This window comes from Miscanthus floridulus, chromosome 8, assembly GCF_019320115.1.
Source record: "Miscanthus floridulus cultivar M001 chromosome 8, ASM1932011v1, whole genome shotgun sequence".
Taxonomy (NCBI): Eukaryota; Viridiplantae; Streptophyta; class Magnoliopsida; order Poales; family Poaceae; genus Miscanthus; species Miscanthus floridulus.
The window spans coordinates 23,425,111-23,442,602 of record NC_089587.1 but is presented as its reverse complement, the minus strand read 5'-3'; the positions used below and the strand labels follow the sequence as shown (position 1 = coordinate 23,442,602).

The following is a 17,492-nucleotide window of genomic DNA, read 5'->3' as shown; positions in this document are numbered from 1 at the left end:
CTACCGAGACCCCCCACCACAGTACCAGCCTCGGCCCCGACCAAGTTTCGGCCTCGTGCACAGTCCGTCCCCAGCGGCTTATGGTCGCCGCCACGTCCACTCCGAGGCATTCCTGGGGCTCCCACGACGCACAGGATCTGATGGGACGACCACGCCGTCCCAGTACTCCAAGGATGGGCCACTCCGACGACCACGCCGCCACAGAAACAGGCCACAGGGCTTGGACATGCCGTCCCTGGTGGCACGACGCCGCATAGTAATATATGTACTGCCCTTGTCCCCCCTTCAACTATAAAAGGAGAGGACTTGGGCCATTTAGAAGGGGGACGCGGGAGAACACACACACGCACACCTTCCAGCCGCTTGAGAGCAACGTCTCAGGCGGCCCCACGACACCCTGCCAAGACCTGGGACAAGTTCCCTCTCTCCCTTAGCTTGTAACCCCCTACCACGAGCACTTCGGTGCAAGGAATACAAGTTCTATCCCTCAGACTGAACGTAGGGCGCCGATTGCCTGAACCAGTATAAACCTTGTGTCTCTTTGTATCACCATCCGGAATCGGGAGCACGCAGAACAAATTCACTAGTCGGTTGAGGACCCTCCGGTCCGAAACACCGACACACTATACGGAGTACTTCTTGTTTTCTATGCACCGCAAGTTTTTTTACTCATTCTTAATTCTCTTGTCTAGAGCAAAGATGCAACTAATAACATGTGACGGAGGGAGTACACCTTAAATAAAAGACCAATATACAAGCAATCTAAAAATGTCCTTAGCATGCAAATATGCAATGCACGTGTTTCCATAATCGGCACATGCAGTCAGCTAGCATCCAGTGCACACCGCTAGCACAGCTCGTCCATGGCGGCCAGCCAGAGCCCAGAGCTAGCTTCCACGGCTAGTCCACGGGCTGTTCGGTATAACTTATAAGATGTTTATGGTCAAGATACGCTAAAATCAACAGCTAAACGTCACGTTTTTAATAATTTATTCTAGCCACACTTATTTTTACAGCTTCCATTTAAACTAAAAAGTAGATGTTAAATCAGATCAGCTTATTTTGACCGTCATTTTTATTATATTTGTGCAGCTTAACCGAGAAGTGTTTGCCAGATAAACTATTAAAACACGACCTGGGTTTCGCCATGAAGCCGACGCATATCGACCGGCCGGCAAAAGCGCCGGCGCGAAATGGACCAGTGATCTGGATGCCCGCCGCGCGCGCGCATCGATCTGCTGGACTGGACGCAACTTTTGATGGAGAAGAAGGGACGATTTGACGCGTCGTCTCCGGCCATGCGTCCTCCATCCGTCTCGTGAGCTAGCGATCTCCTTCTTCCTGTAGCTCCGAATGTTTTTAGGGCTCCAATTATTGGCAATTTGGCATGCCGCACAAATGTTTCGTTTCACTTTGCAGCTAGCCATGCGCCATGACAAGACCTTTCCCCAGGCCATGCTTTTATAATAGTTATTATAAATTGTAAATAAACTATGCATACATCCATGCATTGACAGGATATATATAAACAGTTTTCGTTTCACATTTTTATAGGTTTATATTACTAGTTCCATTGTTTAAGAAAAATACCGGTATCACTTGCTCCTTCCATCCCATAAACAGTGTGATTCTCACTCTCAGAGCAGTCACGTATTTTTAACTTTGATCAAATATATAATATTATTATTTATAGTATTGTATCATTCGATAAACCACTGAATAAGTTTACTGTAAACTTATTTAGAGATATAAATGTTGCTAATATTTTCTATAAATTTAGTAAAATTTAAGAAAGTTTCACTGGCTCGAATCTCGTAGCGACACTCTCTTTGACAGAGGGAGTACTATATTTCTTTTTAATCCATGGATAAAGTAGTACTACAAACTTTTTGTTAATTTCAAACGACTTTTTCCCTCTATTTTTTGAAGAGGATAAATATTTGACATAGGGTTTGCAGCAACACGAAGAACACGCATGATAAACCCACAGGACAGGAGAATCCATGGCAGCAGGGAATCATAGGATGCACCACACGACGTGGATGGAGTAAGGCCATGAATCCAGTGAGGTGACAATAGCACATCAAATAATGCACGCCAGTTTCTGAAAAGACGCTTCTGCGCACGCACGGCACAGGGAAGGCCTGCTGCACCGCCCGCGAATTAACCCCTCATTGCCACGCCATGAGGCGTGGCGTGTCACTACCGCGCCAACATCGGTGGCGCGGCAGACCCAGTCACGTCACCGGTCAGCGCTCCGGTCGTTGCCACGTCATTTCTCCCACCGCGCCTTCGCCACGACATAGCAATAGGCGCGACCAAAAATATTAGATTTGAAAATAAAAAACAAACCGTGTTAGATTTAAAATTAGTTTAAAAAAATGTTAAAATTAAAAAAAAAATCTCGCTCGACGGCACCACCTGCCCATCTTCCCGTCACAGTATGCCTTTAAATAATCCACCCGGCACTAAGCTCACGATGACCCAACATCGCACAACTTCACAGCGGAACTACGCACCGTCCAGCCGGCTGCCGAAGCCAACATGCGTGGCTTCGTGCAGGCCAAGAAGCCAACGCGAACTCCTCGCAAAAAGCCAACGCCATCGCCGACGACGGAGAGGAGGCAAGCGGACACGGCAGCGGAGCAGACAACATGCGTGGCTTTGCGGCGTCAGCGCCTCAGCGGACCAGGCAGAGGAGCGGACGACATGCGGGTGGCCTGGAGGCTGCACGGAGCTTCCGTTCAAGTCCGTCTCTCCGTGAATGCATCTCGCATCGCATGCATGGGAATCAAATACCCCCATCAATTTTTGCTTAGAATCCAAATTTTGAAGACTAGAGACAAAAACTAGTTTTTAAAAATATGAAACTCATCCAAACATGCCCTTACTTAAGTTGAACATTTAAAATTGAACCTTCTGTTTTGGTCGGAAATGTCCAACGCAAAGTTAGCGGTTTAGAACTTTTCCGGTTCCCACTTTCTCTTCCTCTCTCTCTCCGCGCGAAGGCCGCCTCCATGCCGCACGCGTCCTCCGTGTCGGCATGCCGCTGTCGCGCGCGCCCTCTGTCAGGCCGCCGCCGCCGCGCTTCCCCGCTGCCACGGCGCCCCCACCCCTGGCCACGCCCTGCTTTGAGATGGAGAGCCCACCCCCGGCTGCGCCCTGCCCTGAGATGGAGAGGAGAGAAGTGGAAGATGGAGCTGACATGTGGGGCTCACATGTCAGCGAGCCCGTTAGTCACTATCTAGACCTGTTTGGACTATTTTTTTTTACACCCGAACAAAGTTTAGGAATTTAAATGACCGTTTTGAGAGTGTGGGGACCAAAATGACACAGCCACACAAGTTTGAGCACCGCCAGTGTACTCTACTTAAAAAAAAAAGGAACTACCGATCTGAGATGCTGGGTTGTATAGCCTGAAGAAATTGTACGTAGCACGGTGTTTTTAAATTGTTCTCTCTTTCGTGCACGTAACATCTTAAAAATCGTGTTCTGAAATCAAAGTTGCGCACTAGCTAGTGCACTGCCTTTGTGCTGTGTGGAAAGAACACATCATTGACCTTGACGCCCGAGGTCATCCAAAACCAAAAGCCGTAGCGTTCCTGCAGGACTGCAGGAGCGTCGGATAGGAGAAAAACGTGTCGCTGTCGCCCCGCCCGTCCCTCTCCCAGTCCCAGTGCAGGCACAAGTCAACCAAAGACCATCCGTTCGGCTGCCCTGCCAATCTGCAATCAACCATATCGTGGCATCATGCGGCGGCGTATGGTTGCCCGTTGCCGCCGTCCTCAGCCAGCAGTTGCCCACATTGCTCTAGTTTGCGTAGTCAACCAAAGACCGCGCGCTGAGTGACCTGATCTGGAGGCAACGTCCGTCCGTCCTGGCGCCCGCCGGCCAACCCATCCGTGCCAGCAGCCCACCAGAGACTTGCTCCGTCCCCTCGCCTGCGCGCGCGGTGCTCGGGAATCTGGACCGGCCGGGCGCGCGGAAGCGGAACACGTCAAAGCGAGGACGCTGGACTGGACGCCCCGCCAAGTTTTACGTGGTCCGGCACTAGCTTGACCGTGACGGAGAGTCCAGCAGCCTCAACCAATTCTGTGTGCTGGACTGGACTGGACTGTTGCGCGGTAAAGACCTGCGCGCGGAATTAGCAAGATCAATAAATCAAAGAGATTACTAAAAAAAGTAAATCAACGGCCGTTTATACAATATAAGGGTTAAATCGATCTTTATCATTCAGCTAAACGGAACCTGCCACCCCATTATTGGTTCAGGCGGGCCCACTGCACGCAGTATATTACACCCTATTATAATATATCTTTTTATTTATATTGTTATATAGATAAATGCATATACTCATACCACATTATAACAATAGAGTATATATCTTTTTAAAAACCGGAATGAAAATCATCGCCAGTGCCGCAGTGCGCGAGGGAGGAGCACCTGGTTTTATCCGACCGGGGCAGGCCGGCACGCGTGGAAGCTTCCGCGTGCGTCACCTGTCGCCGCCGACGGCATTAATCAGCGCGGCAGGCGGTCAATTCGCCTTTATAAGCCGCGCGCAGCTCTCGCCTCCATCCGCTCGCTCGCGCTTGCCTTGCCTTGTGCGCACCACCGCATCCCACCCAGCAGGCAGCAGCAACAATTCTCCCGGAGAGGCGCGTGCGAGCGAGCGAGCGGGCGGTATGGCCGGCGGCGGCGGCGGCATGGTGTTCGAGCCCCACGCGGGCGCGGTGGCCGGCGGCGACGTCGTGTTCTGCGCGGCCATCGTGTGCCTGTCGCTCCTGTCCATGGTCATCTTCGCGGCGGCCGGCTCCTCCTCCTCAGGCGCCGCCGGGGACGAAGCAGGGAAGCCGCGGCGGCGCGCCAACGGGCCGGTGTTCGTGGGCGGCTGGGGCTGCGGCTGTGGCGGCTGCAGCGCCGGCGCCGGCGTCTGCGGCACCTACCTCTCCTGACCGCCCACGGCCCCGGGCCAGAGCACCCGCCGCGTCGACCGATCGACCGGGTGGACTCGCCTCATCGGCGGCGTGCACGCACGCGCTGTACATACTCGCAATCTCGCATACGCCGCACGGCAGGGCATGTCGTAATAAGAAGCTCAAGCCTTTGCTTCACTTCACTGAGTAGTCCAGGGGCATGGCTGCTGCGCTTAATTTCCCTTTAATTTTCTTTTCATTTCAGTGTTTACTCCTACTACTAAACATCATGCACTGGTAGAGAACCGAGCTTTACTCCCGGTGGGGAACCCCCTCTAGTCCCGGTTCCCCACCCGGGAGCAAGCATCCGGGACTAAAGGGGGGTCCTTTAGTCCCGGGTCAGGAACCGGGACTAAAGGAGGACCTTTAGTCCCGGTGGGTAACACCAACCGGGACTAAAGGTGCCTCCTGACATGCCACGATGGCCGGCACCTTTAGTCCCGGTTGGTAATACGAACCGGGACTAAAGGTTTTTTTCTTTTTTCTTTTCTTTTCATTTTTTTGTTTTCTTTTCAAAATAGGTTTTCGAAGTCGTATTGTACGCTGCTAATTATACATTTATATGCGCATATAGTATGTTTCGGTTCAAGCACAATGAACGTATTAAATCACACAATTCAAGCATAGAAATATATATATATATATATATATATGCATGCATCATATATATATTTACATGCATGCATGCATATGTGTATTTTACATTATATTATTTCATGTGCATATATTACAAAAGATTGCATTATAGTTGTTGTGACATAACAAGTTTCTTCTCATCCTCTAGCTTGGCTTCAATGGCAGTGTTGGGTCGAAGTAGAACTCGCCCTTGGAATCGATGACCTGCTCATTAAAAAATCCGGCTATAGACTCTTGAATTGCTTTGATTTGGTCTTGCCGTATGACCTTTTCCTCCAACCATCGAGTCTACAGGTTTGAATTAAAGGAAAATAAATTAATATATGTACATATATATATATATATAAAGACATAGTAACACAATCAATAATAATAATTAAATGAATATATAGTGTATTTTTAACGTACTTTGAGTCTCTCTGTAGGAGTTCTTTGGGAGAGCACCTTGATAAACTTGCAAACATAGTAACCACAGTAGTTGTTCCCCTGTTCCTGCCTCAGACACCACTTTACGAGAAAAAGATTTGTCATCCAATCTGGTGATCCGGTGAAAGCTATATGTTTAATTAATAAAGATGATGCGATTCAGGGGACTTACTTTCAATGGGATTACATTCAGTGGCGCTTTGCATTTTTCCATGTGTTGCTTCTCAATAAAGGTTTTCCAAACACTGCCCAATAAAAAATTTGCCACGTCATCAGATATAGTTAATCATCATGTTTGTGTGTATATATAGTTGCTAGAGATCCCGAAATTACCTCTGGATAATATCTATCATATCTTGGTAGTCTTGTTGTGGTTTTCTCATCGAGTCATAGATTATCAAGTGACTTTTCACCAGATCGATGTCCATCAATATCCAGTGATTGCTGCATGTGTTTATAGGATATAACGCATAACACTCATTAATTAACTAGAATCAACATATGAGCCATTAAGGCTATGATCGACATGATTAACACTCACTTGAAGTTATAGGGAAAGAGTATATCCTTCTTGTGGCGTTGGTTCACTAAGAAGTTCATGATGTTACTCTCTGACTCAGACTTCCAATTAGTCATTGGAGTAATTGGGTCTTTGAATACTATATGCGGATCAACAAAACCAATTTCATTGCAGCCTTCCTTTCTGAGCTCTGTCATTGTAAATCTGCATATATATAGTACTTGTTAGGATAATTTATATGCATATGCACACATATGATGAGTTTAATAATAGATCGAAAGAATTATTACTTACAGGCAATAGCAGCTAATGATAACTTTGTCCAGAGAGGTAAGGTGGCATAGTTGATGAAATTCTGCAAAGTCAACATACATAACATCATCGCCACGGAACCAATGTTCGTCTCTAATTCTGACACCAACGCAGAAGTCTCCACTGGTAGACGCCTGCATGTACCACTTGTTTAGCAGGTACATTTGCGTCCCCAGATCAGATAAGGCTTGAGGGTTGTATAGACTCTGGCCTAGTACAAATTTTTTCTTCCAAATATCAACCTCCGCCGCACTCTCAATTTTTCCATCACCAAACATCTGGTAAAGGTCGAGACCAGTCTCATCAAGAAATTCACCAAGGTGATCCAAATCGACATCCGGAGGTATGTTTGCCTGATGCATTAATCCTAAATTCGAACCATATTCATTACCAACAACTAGCGGGGGGATTGATTGGTGCGCTTGTTGTCCGAGTTGGGCAACTCCTTTCCCTGCCCGCTTCTTTTTCTGTGCCGCCTCAATTGACTTGGTGAGAGTGCGGTCATAGTCTGATAACGTTGATTTGGACGGCTTACGAGATTCTGGTAAGAAGTCACCTTTTTTCTTAAAATATCCGGAGCTACGAAGAAGTACGGTTTCTCTGGGTTTCTCCTTGCTTCTTGATTCATTTTAAGTTTGTCATAGAATCTAGACATGTCTTTTTTATATGCATCAGTTCCTTCTTCCTTCTCTTCAGATATTATTTTGGGAATAGCCCTTGGTTTCACGGTGGCTTTCTTTGCAGGCGGGGACTGATTCTTCGTTTGAGGGGCTGGCCTCTTGCTAGGCTTCTTGGTAGGCGGGGGCGGGGGAGGCGTTGGAGACCTCCTTGGAGGTGTTGGCAGCGGCGTTGGAGACCTCCTTGGTGCTGTAATTATTATAATTATTATCTTATCATCATACTTATAAAGAAGAGACGGCTCGCTTTTAATTTTCTTGAAGGATTGTTCTTTTCTTCTTCTATCTATCTTCATGTGCTCACTGCTCTGCTGATAATCCCGTGACTCGTGATTTGGATTCGGTTTGAGTCGGACGGAACAAACGATTAGATGGATCATTTATGCAATGACAAGGACGTCCAAGCTACTCCTACTACCATTACAAGGCAGACCAAATACTAATTATTGAGGCTCATATAATTATTATTGCTTCAAGAATCGCGACCAACTACTCCGTACTCGGTCATAAGTGGACCTCCGGTTTATTTTACACCAACTAACTACTCAACGCTTTCTGTAGCCTATCCCTGTATGTGATCATGCTAACCAACGATGCTCTTGGAATAATTTCTATGTTGTACTGTTTATGACAATGGACAATAACGGAGTGTATGGTAAGGAACTAGTGGTTATGGTAGGATTAGTGAGTTATGACTGATTCATTGATCATAATCTCTTCGTGTAGCTTATCTTCATCCCCAATTGGAATCTACCTTATGAAGTAGGCTATTTGTCTGGGGATACGGTATTTCACTTTCCCAAGTTTAGATATAAACGTATCTTAAATTTATGGGTGAGAGATAGAAACTGATTCTATACATCCCCATCCTATATCTGTGCTTTGCAACTTATAGCACGCTTAACAAAGAGTGAAACACATAATTATCTTTCTCATGTGACCGACAGTAATATATAAATAATAGCAGGAATCATATTATTTTATTTGATTTGTGCCTAAATAGTAATTATTAGAATGAATTTTAATTCTAAATATCCAAACGGCACTAAGGTTTCTTTTGACCCGAGTCACATGTCTTTTATACAATATAATAAGCTGCATACAAGGCCCGGTATAGTACTTTACATCATCTACAATTATCGTTATGACGTGATATTTAACTTTTGAAGTCTCGCCAAGTGAACCTATCGTCGATAAGAATTTGATCCCGCGATACCTCGGATGCTGGGTATACTGATACTCATAGGCTGTGATTGGTTGTTCGAACCGGGCCGTCATTTGGCTCATTCTGTATTTTTTGGTGCATTCGGTTGTGTTTGTTTGCCCTACTCACATGTTTTCCATGCTTCCTCCCGTGCAGATTCGGTCCTCTATTCCGGACACAGCCGTCTTCTCGATCCTCACTTCCTTCTCGGTGCAGGCTCGCTCGGTGTTTGGCGGGAACCTTCGCGCCGAGCGTGGGAGATGAGGTCGTCCGGGCCATAAAGCACGCGCGCGGGTCTCGGCTAGGGTTACCACCCTCACTCTTCGCCTCTCCTTCTGCCATTGCTCCGGTGCGAACTCCCGTCTTGCTCCCCCTCGACCTCGGTAGCCCTACCAAGGCGACCCTCGCCGGCAGATTTCTCTCGGTCCTCCGGCGCTTGGACGATATATATGCCACCTGCGCTCTTCCCCTTCTCTTCTTCACTATCGTTTTTTGTTGATTTGTTGGTGGATTTTGCTTGAAATGCCAAGAAATCAGGGTTCTTGGTTTGACATCCTCATATCTGTACGATGCTATACCTGATTTACCTGTTCCTAGCTCAGATCTGTACATGATGCTTCGTTTTTGGTTTATACCTCATGTTTTGTGTAGATCTTGTACATGCTGATGCCTATTTTGTTGTACACACTAAGCAAAGTACATAAAGGTCAATGATGTTGATTAGTTAATAGTATACGCTGGAGGACCACCCTTTGGTGTGGCAGCAGTGTCTTTCATTATTCATTTTGTCTGTTTTTTGCTTGCTAAGCAGTACATTGCATGCTCGCTTTCTAATGTTGCCCTCCATCCTATTGTGGTAGACATGGCGTTTGAAGCTAGACGAAGGGTTGCCGTTGTTGTGGTTGTTGTAGTGGCGGCTTGGTTTTTCATGTGGTTTAGGAGGAGAGTTGAAGTTTCGCGCTCAGTCACCTATGGTCCCTTGGCTAAGAGGGACATACAGAGTGTGGGGGTATTAACCCCTATACCCTTACGGCTAGGCTTGGGCCGGCCCGGACCAGGGGGTCTAGTCCACTAGAAGACGACGTGTGGCCCGGCCAATCTGTTCGGAGTCCCGCGCAAGGAATCAAGGCAGATTTGGAGATTAAGCAAGATCCTAGTCGGTTAGAATAGGAATCCTTATCCGGCCACCTATGGCAATTGTAATTGGTTAGGATTAATTTCTGGATCTGTAACCCTGCCCCCGGACTATATAAAGCGGGCAGGGGACCCCTCTAAAAAACATCTCTTATTGACATACATCAATATAATCAGACGTAGGACGTAGGTATTACGCCTTCACGGGGGCCGAACCTAGATAAAACCTCATGTGTGTCTTGCGTCACCATCTTGTTTGTAGCTTGCGCATCTGTCTGCCGATAATCTACTACCTCGGGCATACTCCTAGGTAGACTGCCGACCATATTTCGTCGACAGTGGCGCGCCAGGTAGGGGGTGTGCGTACTGCTCTCCAGGCGAACAAGATGGTCATCATCCCTGGTTCCATGGCTACGCCGAACGGCCTCACGTTCACCATCGGCTAGATCACCTAGACCATCGGCTCCGACGACTTCATCGCCATGACCACAGAGGAGGCGCGAATTCAATCTACGTCGACTACTGCTTCACCTGCATCGGCTACGGCTCTGACCACGGTGGATCTAGCTCTGGCCACGCCAGCATCGTCTTCAGCCACGCCGACAACCCATCGTCCGCTTCCTCGCTATAGTGGAAGGCAGATCGACAACACCGACCTGCTCGACTCCATCGATCGGGTCAGCATCAAACTTGCTGAAACCCTAGCTCTAGTAAGTTCGATTCAAAATCAACCTAATGAGTAGGTAACCACTACCCACAATAGATCTATCCAACCAGTTCAGGCCAGTCATCCTGCACGACTCGATACGGATCTCGTGGTCACATCTACTCCTAAAGAGCGCTCCGTTTGTCGTTGGCCAGCCCCCGCGACGGGTCTTCGGCTCTCCAAGTACGAAGCCTCGATGGAGAACTACCAGGCCCAACCCTACGGCCTGCGCAACTTCATCAACATGGTCCGAATTGAGGATTATCAAGAAGAATCGATCCACACAGTTCAAGAGGGTGGCTCAAGCTCCTCGTCCGACATCGCATCTAATGGCTCCATCCACACCGAGCTCCAGCATCATGACAATGAAGGCGTTGAATACGATCTGGATATCCTAGACCACGCCCCGAGATTCCCACGATTCCCATCCTTCCCACCAAGGCGAGGAGACTTGATCAATGTTGTCAGTAATGACGAACCACCGACAGTTGGCAAAACAGAACAAGAAAGGCTAGCATGCGAAGCATGCAATATTGACCGGTTTAATCGCCGACAAATCAAAGCCGAGGCAGAAGAGGAGGCACGACGCATAAGGGTCCAGCCATGCGACCTTAACAATGCCTTTGACAGGGTGGGGGACAAGCAGGTATTCAGGACTCCAAGCGCCAACATAGTTGTTGCTATGGTGACAATGCAACGACTACCTAATACCCTAGAAACCCAGGCAGTTCGTGATGATATATAAGCTTACCTGACGGCTGCTATGGCCCAGACTGCAGAGATTATAAATCAAGCCTGGGCTCCATCCGTCTCAGTCAAATCAAGCCACAGCCGCCAGTACTCAAGTCGCTCATAGCCACCCAACCAACATGGCTCGCGCAACAACGACCCATCAGACAACCGTCAAGGAAGAAACGGTGACCATGATGGTGGTCGGGACGACAACCACCGTGACTACTGGGACGACAACCGCCGAGACAACCGCGACAATCACCGTGATAACCGTGGTTGTAGGGTTAACTAGGGTGGCAACCGGGATCGCCGTGATGGCAATAACGATCTCCGCCATTACCTCGGAGAACATGATCTGCGCGATCGCATTAACCAAAGAGCCAACGATCATGCATCCCATGAAAGCTATCGCCGTATGGAATATGATACTACCCACGGCCCTCTGGGTTTGAAGCAGTTTACTCCACACCTTCGCCAAGTCATATGGCCCAAGAACTTTAAGCTCAAAAAACTTCAGAAGTACGACAGCAAGGAGAACCCTGAATTATGGGTCATGCTCTACGAAACCACGTGTAGATCAGCCATGGTTGACAAGCACGTCATGTCTAATTACTTCCCAGTCGCTGTCGGCCATGCAGGCCACCAATGGCTGGTCAGCTTACCGGTGAACTACTTTGATTCTTGGCAAGAGCTCAAGCAAGCATTCATCGACAACTTCATTGCTACTTGCGAGCAACCTGGCAACAAATATGATCTGCAGCGGATTCGAGATCGCAAAGATGAGCCACTGCACAAGTACGTCCGATGCTTCTTGGAGATGCGCATCAAGGTCCCGTCAATCTCTGACAACGAGGCAATCAAGGCTTTCATCACTGGTCTCCGCTTCCACGATGCCCTAAGGGATAAGCTCCTCCGCAAGAGACCTAAATCAGTCATAGAGCTCCTAGCCACTGCTAAAAAATATGCGGATGCCGATGATGCTAAAAAGATAATCATCGAAGAAGCAGCAAGGGTTCCATGCTCCGACCACCCCCCACACCGCAACGACTACCGTGGTAACCATGGTTGGAACAACAATTTTGATCACCGTAACCAGCGCAACGATTCCCGCGACCACCGCGACCAGCGTAACCAGCGACATAATCACCGTGACGATTACAGGGCCAAGCGTGCTTGGGAAGACGATGGCGAGGTCAACACCGTTAATAAGGGTGGCGGACGTCGCAACTACGAAGAAGACTATGCCAAAGCATTGAAAGGACCTTGCTAGCTCCATCCCAAGTCAAACCATACCATGGAGAATTGCCATGTTCTCAAGTCTATCTATACGCGCCAACAGGCTCCGGATACATCCGACAAGCCTAACGATGCAGGGGAGCAGCATAACGAGGACAACGACGATGAAGACGCAGATCCCTATCACAAGTATGTCAAGCCAACTGATCGCGTCCACACCATCATTGGAGGCAAAGTGTCAATCGAGACCAAACGAGAACGCAAGCTGCTCGCCCATGCTTGCTTGAACATGGCCAACGTCGACAACCTCATTGCCGATCCATGGCTCCCTCCTTGGTCTCACCGCAAGATCTCCTTCAGCAGAAAGGACCAATGGGCTGCAATACCTGAGCCAGGATATTTTCCTTTGGTTCTCGATCCTTGTATCAACAAGGTTCAGTTCGATAGAGTGCTGATTGACGGTGGCAGTTCCATCGATATACTATTCAAGAACAGTTTGCCAGCCCTGAAGATAACCTAGGCTGATCTCAAACCATACGAGGCACAGTTCTGGGGTGTTCTCCCTGGATAGAGCTCCACACCTCTCGGGCAGATCACGCTACCTGTGCAATTTGGTATCCCGGACCACTTCCGCACCGACTGCGTCAACTTTGTGGTCGCTGACTTCGACGACACCTACCATGCTATCTTTGGTCGATCAGCGCTCACCAAATTCATGGCCATACCTCACTACAGTTATTTGGTGCTCAAGATGCCTACCGAGAAAGGGGTTCTAACTCTCAGGGGCAATATATACGCAGCTTATACCTATGAGGATGACAACTTTAAAATAGCAGAGGCTCATGACCTCTCTATTCACATGGCCAAGACCATGCTCGACGCTAAGAAGACCCCAGCCGACCACCTAGAGATCCCAGAGCTCGAAGCCCCATGCAAGAACATCAAGTCCAAAGAGCACAAAGCGATCCAGCTGGTCGACGGTGATCCTAGCAAAACGGCCCTTATCGGGGCCAACCTGGATCCTAAATAGGAAGACACGCTCGTCAAGTTCTTGAAGAGCAACGTGAGTGTGTTTGCATGGAAACCCGCTGACATGCCTGGTGTACCTCAGAACTTGATCGAGCACTCCTTAAATGTCGACAGCAAGGCCAAACCTATCAAGCAGAAGCTACGATGGTTCGCTCGCGATAAAAAGGAGGCTATTAGGGTAGAAGTTACATGGCTTTTGGCAGCCAAATTTATCAAAGAAGTGTATCACCTGAAGTGGTTAGCCAACCCGGTTCTTGTACGCAAAAAGAATAATGAATGGAGAATGTGTGTTGATTACACTGATCTCAACAAACACTGTCCTAAAGACCCCTTCGGCTTACCTCGTATAGACGAGGTCATAGATTCAACTACCGGTTGTGAGTTGCTTTCCTTTCTTGATTGCTACTTTGGTTATCACCAGATTGCTCTAAAAAAGGACGACCGGATCAAGACATCCTTCATCACGCCCTTTGGCGCTTACTGCTACACGACCATGTCGTTCGGGCTCAAGAACGCCGGGGCTATCTACCAACGTGCCATACAGGCCTGCCTCAAAGATGAGATAAAAGACGACCTCGTCGAGGCTTATGTTGATGATGTAGTTGTTAAAACCAAGGAAGCTTACACCCTTGTTGACAACCTCGAACGTACCTTTGCAGCTCTTAACACATTCCAATGGAAATTAAACCCAAAGAAGTGTATCTTTGGTGTTCCATCTGGTATATTGCTCGGCAACATTGTCAGTCACGATGGCATACGCCCTAACCCAGAGAAGGTAAAAGCTGTCTTGGACATGAAGCCACCCAAAAAGGTGAAGGATGTTCAGAAGCTTACCAGATGCATGGCTGCCCTAAGTCGTTTCATATCAAGATTAGGTGAAAAAAGACTACCGTTTTTCAAGCTGCTCAAAGCATTTGAGAAGTTTGAGTGGTCGGAGGAAGTAGACACTGCCTTTACATAGCTAAAACAATTCCTTACATCACCTCTGGTCCTCACTGCTCCCAGAGAAGATGAAACCCTCCTGCTTTACATTGCGGCAACTAATTGAGTGGTCTCCACTGCCATGGTGGTCGAGCGCGATGAGCCTGGCCATGTCTACAAGGTACAGCGACCAATTTATTTTGTTAGTGAGGTGCTCATTGAATCCAAGACCAGGTACCCATAGATTCAAAAACTGATCTATGCCATACTAATCACATCCTGAAAGTTGAAACACTACTTCGATAGATATCGTGTGGTGGTCATGACTGAGTACCCTCTAGGAGACATCATTCGCAACAAGGATGCAAATGGGCGCATCGGACTTAAGCACACCTGCCTCTCAGGGGCCCAATGAGTATTGGAAGATGTACTTCGACGGTTCTCTTAACATCGACGGTGCAGGAGCAGGAGTCCTTTTTGTGTCACCATCCAAGGAGTAGCTCTGATATGTCCTCAGGATTTATTTCCCAGCGTCTAATAACGCCGCCGAGTACAAAGCATACCTACATGGTCTACACATTACGGTCGAGCTCGGTGTCAAACGTCTCTATGTCTATGGAGACTCAGCTCTGGTCATCAACCAACTCAATAAGGACTGGGATACGACCAGTGAAAAGATGGATGCATAGTGCAAATCGATCAGAAAGCTGGAAGGCAAGTTCTATGGCATCGAGTACACACATGTGGTCCGGGATAAAAATCAAGCAGCAGATGCGCTGTCAAAGTTAGGATCATCCCGAGCCAAAATCCCACATGGCGTATTTGTTCAAGACCTGCTCACGCCTTCCATCGAAGAAGAAGATCCCGCGGTCGACAAGCCTCCAGACCAGCCATTGGTGGCTATGGTTCCGGCATCAAACATCACCGAACCACCTCCAACCACTAAGGAGCCTGATTGGAGAGTACCTTTCATCAAGTACCTAATAGATGGTAGCGGTTACACTGATCGGATAGAAACGAATGCCTGATGCATCGCAGTAAGCAGTATCTGCTCATCGATGGCAAATTATGGCGCAAGAACGCGAAGGAGGAAATCTTGATGAAGTGTATAACCTAGGAGGATGGTGAACATCTCTTGGACCAAATCCACTCTAGCTCCCATGACAACCACGCGGCCTCGAGAACGCTGGTTAGCAAGGCTTTCCGAGCAGGGTTCTATTGGCCGTCAGCCGTAGCCGATGCAGAGAAGCTAGTCTGCCATTGTGAAGGTTGTCAGTTCTTCGCTAAGAGAATCCATGTACCAGCACACAAGGTTCAGACAATACCAGCCTCTTGGCTCTTCGCATGCTGGGGACTGGATATGATCAGGCCTTTCAAACCGGCCCCTGGGAAATTTACATGCGTCTTTGTGCTGATCGACAAATTTTCCAAGTGGATAGAGTACATGCCCCTGGTCAAGGCATCTTTAGAAAAGGTTGTTGCGTTCATCGACCAGGTCATCCACCACTTTGGCATACCCAACAGCATCATCACTGATCTGGGTACTCAGTTCACCGGGAACGCTTTTTGGGACTTCTGCGATGAAAGGAGCATAGTAGTAAAATACGTCTCGATGGCGCACCCTAGAGCTAATGGATAAGTCGAGCGGGCAAATTGTATGATCTTGGACGCACTTAATAAGAGGATGTATAGAGAAAATAACAAAGCTCCTGAAAAATGGCTCAAAGAGTTACCAGCCATGGCCTAGGGTCTCAGAACCTAGCCCAGTCGCAATACCGGCGTATCACCATACTTTATGGTTTATGGCGCTGAGGCAGTGCTCTCAGCAGATATAGCCTTCAGATCAGCATGGGTAGAGAACTTCGATGAAGACAAGGCCAATGAAGTACGGGAGCTAGAAGTGAATAGTGTAGAAGAGAAGTGGCTTAATTCTTGCGTACGTACAGTCAAATACCTTGCTGTTTTGCGTAGGTACTACAACAAGAACATCAAGGAGCGGTTCTTCATGGTTGGGGACCTGGTCCTAAAGTGGAAGATGAATCAGGCTGGCGTCCACAAACTTGCAACCCCATGGGAAGGGCCCTTCATGATCAAGGAGGTTATACGACCAACATCTTACAGGTTAGCTCACCTGGATGGTACAGACATACCCAATTCATGGCACATCGACAAGCTTAGGTATTTCTATGCTTAACTACTAAGATATGTACTCCTCTTGTAATTTCAATTTAATTCAATAAAGCTATTATGATTTCTCCAACCACTTTAATGTGTCACTTTGAAGTCTATTGTTATTCAAACTTCAACCAGTTAAAACGGAACCACCATTCCTTCCGGGTTTTTGGAGCAGGCCCTATCTTCTCGGTATCCTCCCGGTTCCTCCCAATGTGCATAGGGAGCCGGTGCTCTCTAACGCTATGGGTGATCGATAGGTCCTCTTGGTTTGAACTTATGTGTGTCTACGTGTGCACAACTAGGCTACGCACACTCAGACTCCGACCACAAGAATAACGCAGGGCCATAGGCAACCCTTCACAAGGATTGAACGTGTCGACTTAAAACTGGTAACAACTACAGAACGCTAAACAATAGTCGCTACTCTAGTTAACAACACCAACATGATATCCAAGCTTAAGACTGTTTTCTTCTAACAAAACAAACAATCTTATGCTAATATTACAGTTACGTTATTATAAGACGTGCCTGAAAAGGTCTACGTTTAACAATAAAACACAACAACTACATCTTCTTCCATAGCTATAGCCTATACTATTGGTTGGTCGGGGGCACGTGGCACCCTGCCGCTCGCTGGGCCTGACATCGTGCAAGGGTCTCGGGACTCTAGCATTGATGGAGCTGAAGAAGATGGCCCCGCCGATGCCTGGCTGGTCGAGACCGCAGGCTTTGCTGGTTGGCTTAAAAATAACAGCGCTTCCAGCTGACTTGTTGATGGCGTTCCCTGTATAGGTGGTGTCGTGCCTCC

The 17,492-nt window shown here is 47.9% G+C and overlaps 2 protein-coding genes across 2 annotated transcripts; both read left to right on the top strand.

The window, feature by feature from the left end:
• Positions 1-3,043: 3,043 nt before the first annotated feature.
• On the top strand, positions 3,044-4,054 carry LOC136468699 (classical arabinogalactan protein 9-like). The gene is made up of 2 exons (XM_066467175.1): positions 3,044-3,232; positions 3,824-4,054. Exons 1-2 carry the CDS (start codon positions 3,044-3,046, stop codon positions 4,052-4,054), a joined length of 420 nt encoding a protein of 139 aa, XP_066323272.1.
• A 503-nt stretch (positions 4,055-4,557) lies between these two features.
• On the top strand, positions 4,558-5,013 carry LOC136471345 (uncharacterized). Its single transcript, XM_066469074.1, has one exon. The coding sequence runs from the start codon at positions 4,686-4,688 to the stop codon at positions 4,953-4,955; it is 270 nt and encodes an 89-aa protein (XP_066325171.1). The 5' UTR covers positions 4,558-4,685; the 3' UTR covers positions 4,956-5,013.
• The last annotated feature ends 12,479 nt before the right edge of the window (positions 5,014-17,492 follow it).